This window comes from Chelonia mydas, chromosome 2 (genome assembly GCF_015237465.2).
Source record: "Chelonia mydas isolate rCheMyd1 chromosome 2, rCheMyd1.pri.v2, whole genome shotgun sequence".
NCBI lineage: Eukaryota > Metazoa > Chordata > Testudines > Cheloniidae > Chelonia > Chelonia mydas.
In genome coordinates this window covers 196,862-210,259 of record NC_057850.1, presented here as the reverse complement: position 1 = coordinate 210,259, position 13,398 = coordinate 196,862, and the positions used below count along the sequence as shown (strand labels likewise).

The window sequence follows — 13,398 nt, the reverse complement described above, 5'->3', positions numbered from 1 at the left end:
CACAGATCTTGGCAGACAGGCCCCCAACCTGAAGCAAATACTCATCAGCAACCACACACCACAACCACTAACCCAGGAACCTATCCTTGCAACAAAGCCCGTTGCCAACTGTTTCCACATATCTATTCAGGGGACACCATCATAGGGCCTAATCACATCAGCCACACTATCAGAGGCTTGTTCACGTGCACATCTACCAATGTGATATGCCATCGTGTGCCAGCAATGCCCCTCTGCCATGTACATTGGCCAAACTGGACAGTCTCTACATAAACGACTAAATGGAAACAAATCAGACGTCAAGAATTATAACATTCAAAAACCAGTCGGAGAACACATCAATTTCTCTTTGGTCACTCGATTACAGACCTAAAAGTGGCAATTTTTCAACCAAAAAAACCCTTCAAAAACAGACTCCAATGAGAGACTGCTGAATTGGAATTAATTTGCAAGCTGGATACAATTCACTTTTGGCTTGAATAAAGACTGGGAGTGGATGGGTCATTACACAAAAGTGAAACTATTTTCCCATGTTTATTCCCCCCCCCCCCCCCCCCACTGTTCCTCAGACATTCTTGTCAACTGCTGGAAATGGCCCACTTTGATTATCGCTACAGAAGGTTTTCCCCCTTCCCTCCCCCCCCCCCCCTCTCCTGCTGGTAATAGCTCACCTTACCTGATCACTCTTGTTACAGTGTGTATGGTAACACCCATTGTTTCATGTTCCCTGTGTATATAAAATCTCTCCACTGTATTTTCCAGTGAATCCATCTGATGAAGTGAGCTGTAGCTCACGAAAGCTTATGCTCAAATAAATGTTAGTCTCTAAAGTGCCACAAGACAGCTTTGAGTAATTTGAGTGGTTGCATTTGGCCATTACTGCTTCATAGTCTGTGATCCTAAACTGTAGAATCGCTGAAGAGTACGCTTTGCACCCAGAAAGATCCAACCTCTTCCAGTCTGTTATATGGGGTGGATCTGAAATGGTGTTGTCTTCCCTGCTTGTTCCCAGCCTCTACCACTACAGAGTTTGGTGTGGGGTGTGAAAATAGGAATTTCATCCTGTTGGAAAGGACATAATCATTTTTATCTGCTCTTTTGCAGGTGTGCTGAATTGTTGCTGGGGTTTGCCAGGCAGTCTTGACTGGGTCCATGACAGCCTAATTTATAGGGACGACAATCTTGGAGGAGGCTGAAGTCTGGAGGATGTCCAGCAACTTATGTTTGGACTCCGCCACTTCTTCCATCGGTATCTCCTGGGAATCTGCAATCCTCTTAAACATTTTGTGGAACTGTTTAAAGTCATCTATGAGGGTGGTGGGGGCATGATAGCTTCATCTGAGGAAGAGGATGAAAAATTGGCAGTTGGTGCAACTTCCTGATCTGAAGTGTCCTCTAATTCCTTGACTGCCTCTTCTGGAGGTTCAGAGGGTCCAGGTACAGAGGGGGAAGCAGAATGCCTTGCCCTTGCCCTAGGTGGACTGGGAACCTTAGTGTAGTGTTGGCACTATGCTGTCCATAGGCCCCAGTAAGGCCACTGTAGTGGAAAAAGCATGGATGTCTATACCAGCCTTGAGTCTTGTGTGGTGCTCTGGTGGACCTGGTCTGGTAACTGTGTGGACAGGCAAGGAGTGATGGGAGGAGTAGATTTCATCATTATCATCCTTGCCACTCGATAAAGAAGCAGCTGATCTGGCTGGTGTGGTAAGTTAATTCCGTACCAAGCGTGCTGGAGTGAGGTTGGTACTAAGGAGTGGAGATTCCGGTGCCGAGGAGATCAGAAGATCCTTGTAGTGGAGAAATTGCTGTGGTACCAAGAGCATCGGTACCCAGGAAGGTGTTGTCAGCAGTACTGATGCCTTTACCACAGTTGTTGGTGCAGAGGGTCATGCACTATGCGCTGTAGAGGCAGAAGCCATAGACTGTAGCACTGCCGAGCTGCTTGCTGCCACATGTTTGAGTGGCTCTGGCAGTACTGAGGCAGGGACTATAGGTTTCCATTTAGTGCCTCTTTCCAAGCCAGCTCACTTAGGGTCTTTGGCTCATGGTACACCTGGTACTGGATGGTCCTGTTACCTCATTGTTGGATGGTTTTGGTGCGGTCGGTACTGATGGGGTCTGACAAGTCAGGGAACGCTGCTTTTTGGTGGATTCCCAAGGAGGGGAGGTCAGAGCCCACTTCTTTGTTGCCTTTTTGGCACAGGGCTCCTTCCCCGGAGATGGTGGAGGGAAACCTCTGTCAGATGCTGCCATGGGAGACTGTCCAGGAGGGGTCTGTGATCCTATATAGGACATGGAGCACAACTTCTCCATCATGAGAAGTTTTATCTGTAGGTCTCTCTCCTTCCTGGCATGGGCTTACAAACTGTGGCAGTGGGAGCACTTCTGAGGAATATGTGTCTCGCTGAGGCAGCAGACACACTGTACGTGCCTGTCAGATGCCGGGATTGAGGAGCGGCAAGCGAGGCAACATTTAAAACCCAGAGAGCTGGTCATGCCCCTCAAAGTAGAGTTTCTCCTGTGAGGGAGGGTATTCTAATAACTGAAACTTAATTTTTTTTCTTATCTTTAGGAATTTAAGAAAAAAATAAATAGGGAAGAGGAAGTAAACAAAACTATTAACTAACTATTGGTTAACTAACTAGTATTCTAAAGTTAAAACTAGAGAGAGAGAAAAACAGGCATTGCTAAGTGCTTCATCTCAAGCAGAGCACGGTAGAGAAGAACTGAGGGGGTGTTGGCTGCACAGGGCTATTCGCCGCCAGATGCAGCGCAAGATGGGGAGAGCGCATGTGCAACCCAACGAGGCACTGCTACTAAAAATGTCCAACTACAAGCGCTGGGGCACAGACTCGCCTAAAGTGGAGCACCCACAGGGACACTCCTCGAAGAAAAAGGGTGGGAGTCTTTGTTTTAAAGTTTTTAATAAGATAGCTTGTTCTTCTGTAACAGGCTTTGGCAGGTTGGGTCTGAGGCCATGTCTACACTACTGGCTAAACCAGCACTGCTGCAATCAATGCATCAGTGTAGATTTAGCAGATCTGGTGAAGATACACTAAGTCAATGGCAGAGCACTCTCCCGGCAATGTCTGTCTGTACTCTACCTCCCCAACAAGCAAAAGCTATATTGACAGGAGAGCGTCTCCCGTCAACACAGTGCAATGTAGACACTGCTGTAAGGCAACCTAAGTTGCGTCGACTTCAGGTACAGTAACTTAAGTAACTGAACTAGCATAACTTAGATAGGGCTGGTCTACACTAACTCTGTAAGCGTAATAGACAAATCAGCCTCACAGGAATCACTGGCTATCATTATTGTGCTTCGGCTTAGAGATGATAGCTTAGATCAGGGGTGGGCATGCTTTTTGACCTGAGGGCCACATCTGGGTATGAAAATTGCATGGCAGGCCATGAATGCTCATGAAATTGGGGGTTGGTCTGTGGGAGGGACTGAGGTCTCTGGCTGGGGGTGCAGGCCCTAGGATGGGACCAGAAATGAGGAGTTCAGTGTGTGGGAGAGGGCTCCAGGCTGGGGCAGGGGTGCAGAGGGGGGGGGTTAGGGCTCCAGCTGGGGGTGCAGGCTCTGGGATGAGGCTGGGGATGAGGGGTTTGGGGGTGCAGGAGGGTGCTCCGGGGTGGGACCAAGGGGTTTGGAGGGTGGGAAGGGGATCAGGGCTGGGGCAGAGGGTTGGGGTGTGGGAGGGGGCCGCTCCAGGCGGCGCTTACCTCAAGCAGCTCCTGGAAGCAGCGGCATGTCTCCCTCCAGCTCCTACGCAGAGGTGCAGCCAGGCAGCTCAGCATGCTGCCCCATCCACAGGTGCCACCCCTGCAGCTCCCATTGGCCATGGTTCCCCTTGGCTGACCTTAGGCATAGGAGCCAGAGGGGGAACATGCCGCTGATTCCGGGAGCTGCACAGAGCCACAGCACAGGCAGAGTGGGGTAAGCCCTGGACCCCTCTCCCTGGCAGGAGCTTAAGGGCCAGATTAAAACGTCTGAAGGGCTGGATGTGGCCCCCAGGATGTAGTTTGCCTACCCCTGGCTTAGATCTATTATATATGTATGTAACATTAGCTTGAAATGCCTTCAATTAACTCTGCTGTATTCCCTTTTATTTTGTATTTGTCACCCTCTCTTTTAATTCTTCTGTAAAAAGATAATTTGTACTGAAAAATTCTATATATCCTTAATAAAAAAATCAGTAACTAGCCTTTTACTAAACTGTAATAAAAGAGTGCCCATTAAATCATAGAATATCAGGGTTGGAAGGGACCTCAGGAGGTCATCTAGTCCAACCCCCCTGCTCAAAGCAGGACCATTCAATGTTCCAGGTGCATTTGACAATCTTTAAAAAATATATTAAGACCTATTAGTTATTCCAGATCAAATAACCCAGAGACAACATAAGTAATAAAAATTATTTGGTCTGTTCACAATCCTCACCAGCGTCCTCTATTACCACTACCAGGTCTACCCAACTCCTCATGAGCAATGGCAAAAAGGCAGGCCTTGCATCATCCCCTGAAAGCGAACAAATATGAGCTGTTACAGCCCAAAGGAAGGAGTTCCAAAGACCCAGGAACCCTAAAAAGAATGCCCTCCCAGCTGTTCCTTCTCTTATACTGATGGGGCTTTGACTGTAATTGTGGCAGTATGTCACAGGGAGAGAGGAAGTCTCTCACATAGGTCCCAGGCCAGTTTGGTGGCACGTTCTACTGGTATGTGATTTTGAGAATGGAAATAGTAGAAAGAAAGGATTTTGGGAAGGAAAGATATTGTTTAACAGCCAAAAGAATTAACATTGAGTCTTTACTGGTAAGTTTGTGATTCTTGAATGAGCATTTGGTGTTCCAAATATTTGAGTAGGGAATTTCAACACCCAGCACCTCTCCACAAAAGTGTCAGTACAAATCATTCCGAGAAGGGAAAATTCCACCCCCCGCAATTGGAAATTCATTTGTCTTGATATTCTCTATGCACTGTCTTCCTGGTGCAACTTCCCTTCCCCTTTTACACTCACCATCTCATATTGCCCCTGTAAATTTCATTGGTTTCTATCTCCTTCCTGCTTCGCTGTCCCTGTCCTTAGCTATTATGTGCAACACATTCTAATTCAGGAGGTTGGTACATACTCTGAACGGTGGTGTGCGTTATGGGGTTGTAAAGCATGTTGATTTTAGGTCTCTGGCAGAGAGTTCCTGCTAAACCCTCTCTCTGGCTGGAAACTTCACAAAGCACTGTAGGCCCTGCAGGCACATGTGAACTTTTCATAAGAGTGGGTCTTGGCTCTCTCTGATCCCCGATGGTAGATAAAGGCACAAAGCTGGTGTTTGGAAGAGATGGTTTGAACTGAGATGGACTTGGTTGAAGGTTCTCTCTCTGGATTTGTTTCTGTTGACGGTTATTTGCCTTCCTTTCCAGAATCATCTGCAGGAACAAGAAGCTGGTTAGATTTAAAACCTATAAACGTGATTAAGAACATAAAGATGGCCACATTGGGTCAGACCAATGGTCCAACTACCCCATCTTCCCAAGTGGCTGGTGCCACATACTTCAGAGGGACTGAACAGAACAGGGCACTTTATTTATTGATCCATCCCATCATTCAGTTCCTGGTTCTGGAAGTCGAATGGCTACGCAGGTGGTGTCAGAGAGAAGGCTTTGGATTCTTTGACCATGGGATGGTGTTCCAAGAAGGAGGAGTGCTAGGCAGAGATGGGCTCCACCTAACAAAGAGAGGGAAGAGCATCTTCACAAGCAGGCTGGCTAACCTAGTGAGGAGGGCTTTAAACTAGGTTCACCGGGGGAAGGAGACCAAAGCCCTCAGGTAAGTGGGATACCAGGAGAAAGCATGAGCAGGAGCGCACGAGAGGGCAGGGCTCCTGCCTCATACTGAGAAAGAGGGGCGATCAGTGAGTTATCTCAAATGCCTATACACAAATGCAAGAAGCCTGGGAAACAAGCAGGGAGAACTGGAAGTCCTGGCACAGTCAAGGAATTATGATGTGATTGGAATAACAGAGACTTGGTGGGATAACTCGCATGACTGGAGTACTGTCATGGATGGATATAAGCTGTTCAGGAAGGACAGGCAGGGCAGAAAAGGTGGGGGAGTTGCACTGTATGTAAGGGAGTAGTATGACTGCTCAGAGCTCAAGTATGAAACTGCAGAAAAACCTGAGTGTCTCTGGATTAAGTTTAGAAGTGTGAGCAACAAGGGTGATGTCATGGTGGGAGTCTGCTATAGACCACCGGACCAGGGGGATGAGGTGGACGAGGCTTTCTTCCGGCAACTCACAGAAGTTACTAGATCGCAGGCCCTGGTTCTCATGGGAGACTTCAATCACCCTGATATCTGCTGGGAGAGCAATACAGCGGTGCACAGACAATCCAGGAAGTTTTTGGAAAGGGTAGGGGACAATTTCTTGGTGCAAGTGCTGGAGGAACCAACTAGGGGCAGAGCTCTTCTTGACCTGCTGCTCACAAACCAGGAAGAATTAGTAGGGGAAGCTAAAGTGGATGAGAACCTGGGAGGCAATGACCATGAGATGGTCGAGTTCGGGATCCTGACACAGGGAAGAAAGGAGAGCAGAAGAATACGGACCCTGGACTTCAGAAAAGCAGACTGACTCCCTCAGGGAACTGATGGGCAGGATCCCCTGGGAGAATAACATGAGTGGGAAAGGAGTCCAGGAGAGCTGGCTGTATTTTAAAGAATCCTTATTGAGGTTACGGGGACAAACCATCCTGATGTGTAGAAAGAATAGTAAATATGGCAGGCAACCAGCTTGGCTTAACCGTGAAATCCTTGCTGATCTTGAACGCAAAAAAGAAGCTTACAAGAAGTGGAAGATTGGACAAATGACCAGGGATGAGTATAAAAATTGCTCGGGGATGCAGGAGTGAAATCAGGAAGGCCAAATCACACCTGGAGTTGCAGCTAGCAAGAGCTGTTAAGAGTAACAAGAAGGGTTTCTTCAGGTATGTTAGCAACAAGAAGAAAGTCCAAGGAAAGTGTGGGCCCCTTACTGAATGAGGGAGGCAACCTAGTGACAGAGGATGTGGAAAAAGCTAATGTACTCAATGCTTTTTTTGCCTCTGTCTTCACAAACAAGGTCAGGTCCCAGACAGCTGCACTGGGCAGCACAGCATGGGGAGGAGGTGACCAGCCCTCTGTGGAGAAAGAAGTCGTTCGGGACTATTTAGAAAAGCTGGACGAGCACAAGTCCATGGGGCCAGATGCGCTGCATCCGAGAGTGCTAAAGGAGTTGGCGGATGTGATTGCAGAGCCATTGGCTATTATCTTTGAAAACTCATGGAGATCGGGGAAGTCCCCGGACGACTGGAAAAAGCCTAATGTAGTGCCCATCTTTAAAAAAGGGAAGAAGGAGGATCCTGGGAACTACAGGCCAGTCAGCCTCACCTCAGTCCCTGGAAAAATCATGGAGCAGGTCCTCAAGGAATCAATTCTGAAGCACTTAGAGGAGAGGGAAGTGATCAGGAACAGTCAGCATGGATTCACCAAGGGCAAGTCATGCCTGACTAATCTAATTGCCTATCTTCTATGACGAGATAACTCCCTCTGTGGATGAGGGGAAAGCGGTGGACGTGGTGTTCCTTGACTTTAGCAAAGCTTTTGACACTGTCTCCCACAGTATTCTTGCCAGCAAGTTAAAGAAGTATGGGCTGGATGAATGGACTATAAGGTAGATAGAAAGTTGGCTAGATTGTCGGGCTCAACGGGTAGTGATCAATGGCTCCATGTCTAGCTGGCAGTCGGTATCAAGTGGAGTGTCCCAAGGGTCGGTCCTGGGGCCGGTTTTGTTCAATATCTTCATAAATGATCTGGAGGATGGTGTGGATTGCACCCTTAGCAAGTTTGCAGATGACACTAAACTGGGAGGAGAGGTACATACACTGGAGGGTAGGGATAGGATACAGAGGGACCTAGACAAATTGGAGGATTGGGCCAAAAGAAATCTGAGGTTCAACAAGGACAAGTGCAGAGTCCTGCACTTAGGACGGAAGAATCCCATGCACCGCTACAGACTAGGGACTGAATGGCTCGGCAGCAGTTCTGCAGAAAAGGACCTAGGGGTTACAGTGGACGAGAAGCTGGATATGAGTCAACAGTGTGCCCTTGTTGCCAGAAGGCCAATGGCATTTTGGGATGTATAGGTAGGGGCATTGCCAGCAGATCGAGGGACGTAATCATTCCCCTCTATTCGACATTGGCGAGGCCTTATCTGGAGTACTGAGTGGAAGCTGGGCCAGACCTGAGGGGAACTGTGAACCCGTGCATCTGACATGATTTGGGAGCCAGCCCCAACCCTGCAGGACAGGATCCACAGGAGCTGTCACTCCCGAGTATGTTTGTTTTAACGATTGTTTTCCTCTGTGTTATTTTGCATTTGCAAATCCACAGGGCTCAACTGTTAGTTATCTTCTCCATTCTCTGAAAGGGTACCACAAAGTTATTTCTTAGTCATTCTCCTGGGATTTTTTCCAGTCTAATTTTAATTGGCCAAAGTGATGTATCTTCCAGTCCCTCTGCATTCTTTTAAGCAGCACTCCAGAAACTCCTCTCCTCTCCCAGTCTGCAACCTCAACTCCTTGCTAATCACCTCCCTTCTCTGGTTTTGATACCTGGCTTTCCCTTTTATTTCATCAAAATCTTCCCTACCCTCATACACGGTGACTAATTTCCATGCTGATGTTCCATCCAATCCCTTAGAGACCTAACTCCTCTCATTTTATTTCCAACAAGAGACCAGCTCGCCCACTCACAAAATTGACCCCTCATTTGACCATATCTTCACCAACCATTGCTCCTTCAATACCAGAGTGTCCTCTCTATCAACTGTCATTTTATTCAACGTCACCCATTTGTCCCCTGGTCGGGCCATCTGTGACTAATTGATCACCATCCATGATTTCTCAGCCACACCACTCTCGTCTCAATCTTCACCCCACTTTACCAAATCATTCTGTATGGAGAGATCTTGGCACACCAGCAAAATGCCTGGACCACGACTGATAATTAGAATATTGATTATCATGCTCATTGCCAAAAGCAGCTAAATCAGTAGGCCTTAACAGGCCTCTGCAATGGCCTTACTATAATTAAGCAAGCAGCCCGGGGGCAGGGGTTGAGGGGGAATCTGACCCTGTGTCCTTCCTGATAAGATCTCTGTTGAAACTGCTGATGTATGTGTTTTAGAAAAAACAGGATGCTTACCTAGATCTGCCCTTTGGGATGTGTTTGTCAGGGTCCTCAAAACATGCGGACTCTGGAAAAAAAACACATCTGTCTAATAGATGGTTTAAGGAAAACTCGTTGCTTAACCTTTGAAATTGTTTGCTTAACAAGTTTTTTGACGTTATTGTTACACTAACCTGAAAAAATTAAGGAAACTTCATGGACACAGCTTAGGATCCACAATGGCAGTGAAAGATGGGCCAATTGGACGGCTGTCATTGTACCACTCAAAGACCACTCCAGACTTCGGTAATTTACTGATTTTTGGGGTGTTTTATTAACCTGTTGCAGACATGTTTAAGTGCTTAAGACTAAAATAAAGTGCAGCTTTAAGTGAAAGCAGTCTTGTATTGTACTGTGTGTGCCAGACATCTATTGGTCCGAGGGCCATGTTTCCCTTGATTTATTTCCTGCCACTGCCTCACCAAGAGTAACAGTTACCAAAAGCTTTGGGTTTTTAGAACCACAGTAACAGAATTGGAGGCCCCAGAGAGGATTGGTGGAGAGGAAGGAGACGAATGGTACAAACAGTTTATCTATTGCAATAGGAGGTAAAAGATGGTGTGGTGGGGTAGCTCTCTACAAGTGCCTGTGTCGTAGTTCGAGTTAATTTATGGATAAATTCTGTTACTGGGACTTAGAGCTCAACCTGTTTGAGTGGGGAATTACGTCCAAAGGAAAGGAAGAACGGTTAAAAATTATGTTGGGGAAACAGCTTGACTGATTTTGTACTTTGCTTTCCAGGCAGTTGCAAAGTATCAGTAGCAATCTTGAGAAAAGTAGTAAATTAACAAACAAAGGATATTACTGTGTCAGAATCTTTCCTTAGGTAAAGGTCCCGCAGACACACAGAGCACTGAGTCCACCGGGAAGGGGTATATAGTTGGGTCCCTTACTTTCTGAGTGCCCAAGAGAGAGTGGGGTGGGGGGGTGAGAACCCTAAATTGTGTGGGTAACAATCCACTCCTTCCAACGTCTGACTCTCTCGTTAATTCCCAACCCTCCTTCCATTCCTCCTCTTGATCATGCAGAATCTTTCCAATGGGCAGGGGAGAGATGAAGAGGGAAATCAACGAACTTTGTCATGATCCCCTTCTCCCATGTAACTACCTTTTAGGTCACTTGCTTGTTCACCTTTAGCCCCTCCAGCCATTCCTGTAAACCCATCCCCTAAACCTCCATCACCCTTACGCTCCCTGCCTACTTTCCTCCATTACTTCTCACCATCTGCCTAATCCTTTGCCTTACCATTTAAGATTTATCATCTCCATTCTTAAAAAAAAAAAAAAACCCACCCCCTCCTTGCCTCTCTAGCTACTGCCCTCGTCTCCCTCTCACTTCTAAATTCAACGAATGTCCCACCTACAAGTGCTACCTCACACATTCGTCTTCTCCTGCTCATCCCAGATCCCCTCCAATCCAGCTACTGACCTCTCTGCTCCACTGAAACTCCTCTCATTAACATCTCTAATGACCTCTTCCCAGCCAAGACTCAAGGCACGTACTCATCCTCCTAGACCTCTCTGCTGTATTCAATGCTGATAATCATACTGTGACACACTCTATACAATTTTATAAAAGTATGCTAATGTGTGAATATAATGTAACTGGAATATGCTTCATGCAAAAGGTCTCTTGTAAGGTATCATTACAAAGCTTATAATCTACTGAGTGCGGTCATCCTAGTTGTATAAATGTATCACTCTTGTATCGGAAACTAGAATATAACTCTGAGGGCCTATTGTAATTATGCAAAGTGGGCCATTAATGGTGGTTTGGAATCTTGATGGCTCCCATTAACCAGGACAATGGTCTGTAGGTGGCTCTGTTTCACTTGTAAGTCTTCCTATATACGTGTGTGCTGGCAAGTGGGTAATGAAGTCTTACAGTGACATGTGATCATGTCACCTGAACTGGAATCCATCTTTAACCTGGTGCTTTTCCATTGAGAAGGAGGGAATGGGAACCCAGAGAGGGACAAAGGATTCCCGCCTTATGCAAAAGATATATAAGTGGGTGGAACAGAACAAAGAGAGGCAGCCATCATGAGAAATCCCCTAGCTACCACCTGAGCTGGAAAAAGGGCTGTACCAGGGGAAAGGACTGTGCCCAGACTAGGAAGGCATCCAGTCTGTGAAAGAAACTTGTTGAAACCATCTCTGAGGGTGACATTTTAATCTATATTCAGTTTTATTACTGTATTAGGCTTAGAGTTGCGTATTTTATTTTGCTTGGCAATTCATTTTGTTCTGTCTGTTACTACTTGGAACCACTTAAATCCTAGGTTTCAGAGTAGCAGCCATGTTAGTCTGTATCCGCAAAAAGAAAAGAAGTACTTGTGGCACCTTAGACTAACAAATTTATTTGAGCACAAGCTTTCGTGAGCTACAGCATCCGATGAAGTGAGCTGTAGCTCACGAAAGCTTATGCTCAAATAAATTTGTTAGTCTCTAAGGTGTCACAAGTACTCCTTTTTCCTTTTTACTTAAATCCTACTTTCTATATTTAATAAAATCACTTTTTACTTATTAATTAACCCAGACTATGTATTAATACCTGGGGGGGGGGGGAAGCTGTGCATCTCTCTATCAGTGTTATAGAGGGTGAACAATTTATGAGTTTATCCTGTATAAGCTTTATACAGGATAAAATGAATATATTTAGGGTTTGGACCCCATTGGGTGTTGGGCACCTGAGTGTCAAGGACAGGAACGCTTCTTAAATTGCTTTCAGTTAAGTCTGCAGCTTTGGGGCCCATGGTTCAGACCCTGGGTCTGTGTTGGAGCAGACTGGTGTGTCTGGCTCAGCACGAGAGGGTGCTGGAGTCTCAAGCTCGCAGGGAAAGCAGGGGCAGAAGTAGTCTTGGCACATCAGTTAGCAACCCCCAGGGGGTTTCTGTGATCCAACCCGTCATACACACACTCCTTTTTTACCCTGTACCCTTACTGACCTTCCTACCCTGGTTCTCCTCCTACTTCTCTAACCACTACTTCAATGTCTCTTTTGTTTGCTTCTTCTCCCACTACACATGAGAGTTTCTCAGGACCCCCTCCTCTTTAATACTACAGACCCTGCCTTTGGATAATTTAATTCACTCACACTATTTCAAGTATCATCTTTGCATTGATTACTCATAAATCTTTTTCTCCACTCCTGACTAGTCTTCTTCCACCCTATCCTGGGCCTCAGCCTGTTTTGAATGTCTCTTCATGGCTGTTTCACTATGAACTTAAACTTAACACGGCCAAAGTCAAATTCCTTTTTTCCCCATTCTCCATCACCATTGACAAAACCACTATCTTCCCTGTCACTCCGGGTTGTAACGCAGGTTTTTCTTAGATGCTTCCCTTACCCTGATCATCCAAACTGTGTCTAAAGTCTATCTTTTTCTTTTATCTGTGCAACTAAAGTTCTCATTCAGCCTCTCATAATTTCTTCATACATAAATGATCTGGAAAAAGGGGTAAACAGTGAGATGGCAAACTTTGCCGAGGATACAAAACTACTCAAGATAAAAAGAAAAGGAGTACTTGTGGCACCTTAGACTAACCAATTTTATTTGAGCATCAGCTTTCGTGAGCTACGGCTCACTTCATCGGATGCAGTGAGCTGTAGCTCACGAAAGCGCATGTTCAAATAAAATTGGTTAGTCTCTAAGGTGCCACAAGTACTCCTTTTCTTTTTGCGAATACAGACTAACACAACTGTTACTCTGAAACCTACTCAAGTTAGTTATTTAATCTTGAATACTGCGTGTAGATATGGTCACCACATCTCAAAAAAAGATATATTGGAATTAGAAAAGGTACAGAAAGGGCAACAAAAACGATTAGGGGTATGGAACAGCTTCCATATGAGGACAGATTAATAAGACTGGGACTTTTCTGCTTGGAAAAGAGACGACTAAGGAGGGATTTCTATAAAATCATGACCAGTGTGGAGAAAGTAAACAAGGAAGTGTTATTTAGCCCAGTGGTTCTCAACCTTTCCCTTTCCAGAATACTGTACTCCTTTCCGGAGTCTGATTTGTCTTGCGTACCCGCAATTTCACCTCACTTAAACTACTTGCTCACAAAAATCAGACAAAAATACAAAAGCGTCACAGCACACTATTACTGAAAAATTGCTTACTTTCTCATTT

At 45.9% G+C, this 13,398-nt stretch overlaps 1 protein-coding gene across 9 annotated transcripts in view; it reads right to left on the bottom strand.

Annotated features, from left to right (window-relative positions):
• Positions 1-13,398, bottom strand: part of MAPK15 (mitogen-activated protein kinase 15) — a 57,310-nt gene that overhangs the window by 4,626 nt on the left and 39,286 nt on the right. For 8 of the 9 annotated variants that reach the window (XM_043538865.1, XM_037891678.2, XM_037891680.2 and 5 more), the window contains exon 11: positions 5,131-5,425. In XM_043538865.1, coding sequence (XP_043394800.1) covers positions 5,131-5,425 — 295 coding nt within the window. Of the gene's footprint in view, positions 1-4,540; positions 5,426-9,236; positions 9,289-13,398 lie in introns of those variants that run through there. The other variant, XM_043538868.1, reaches the window with a different exon arrangement.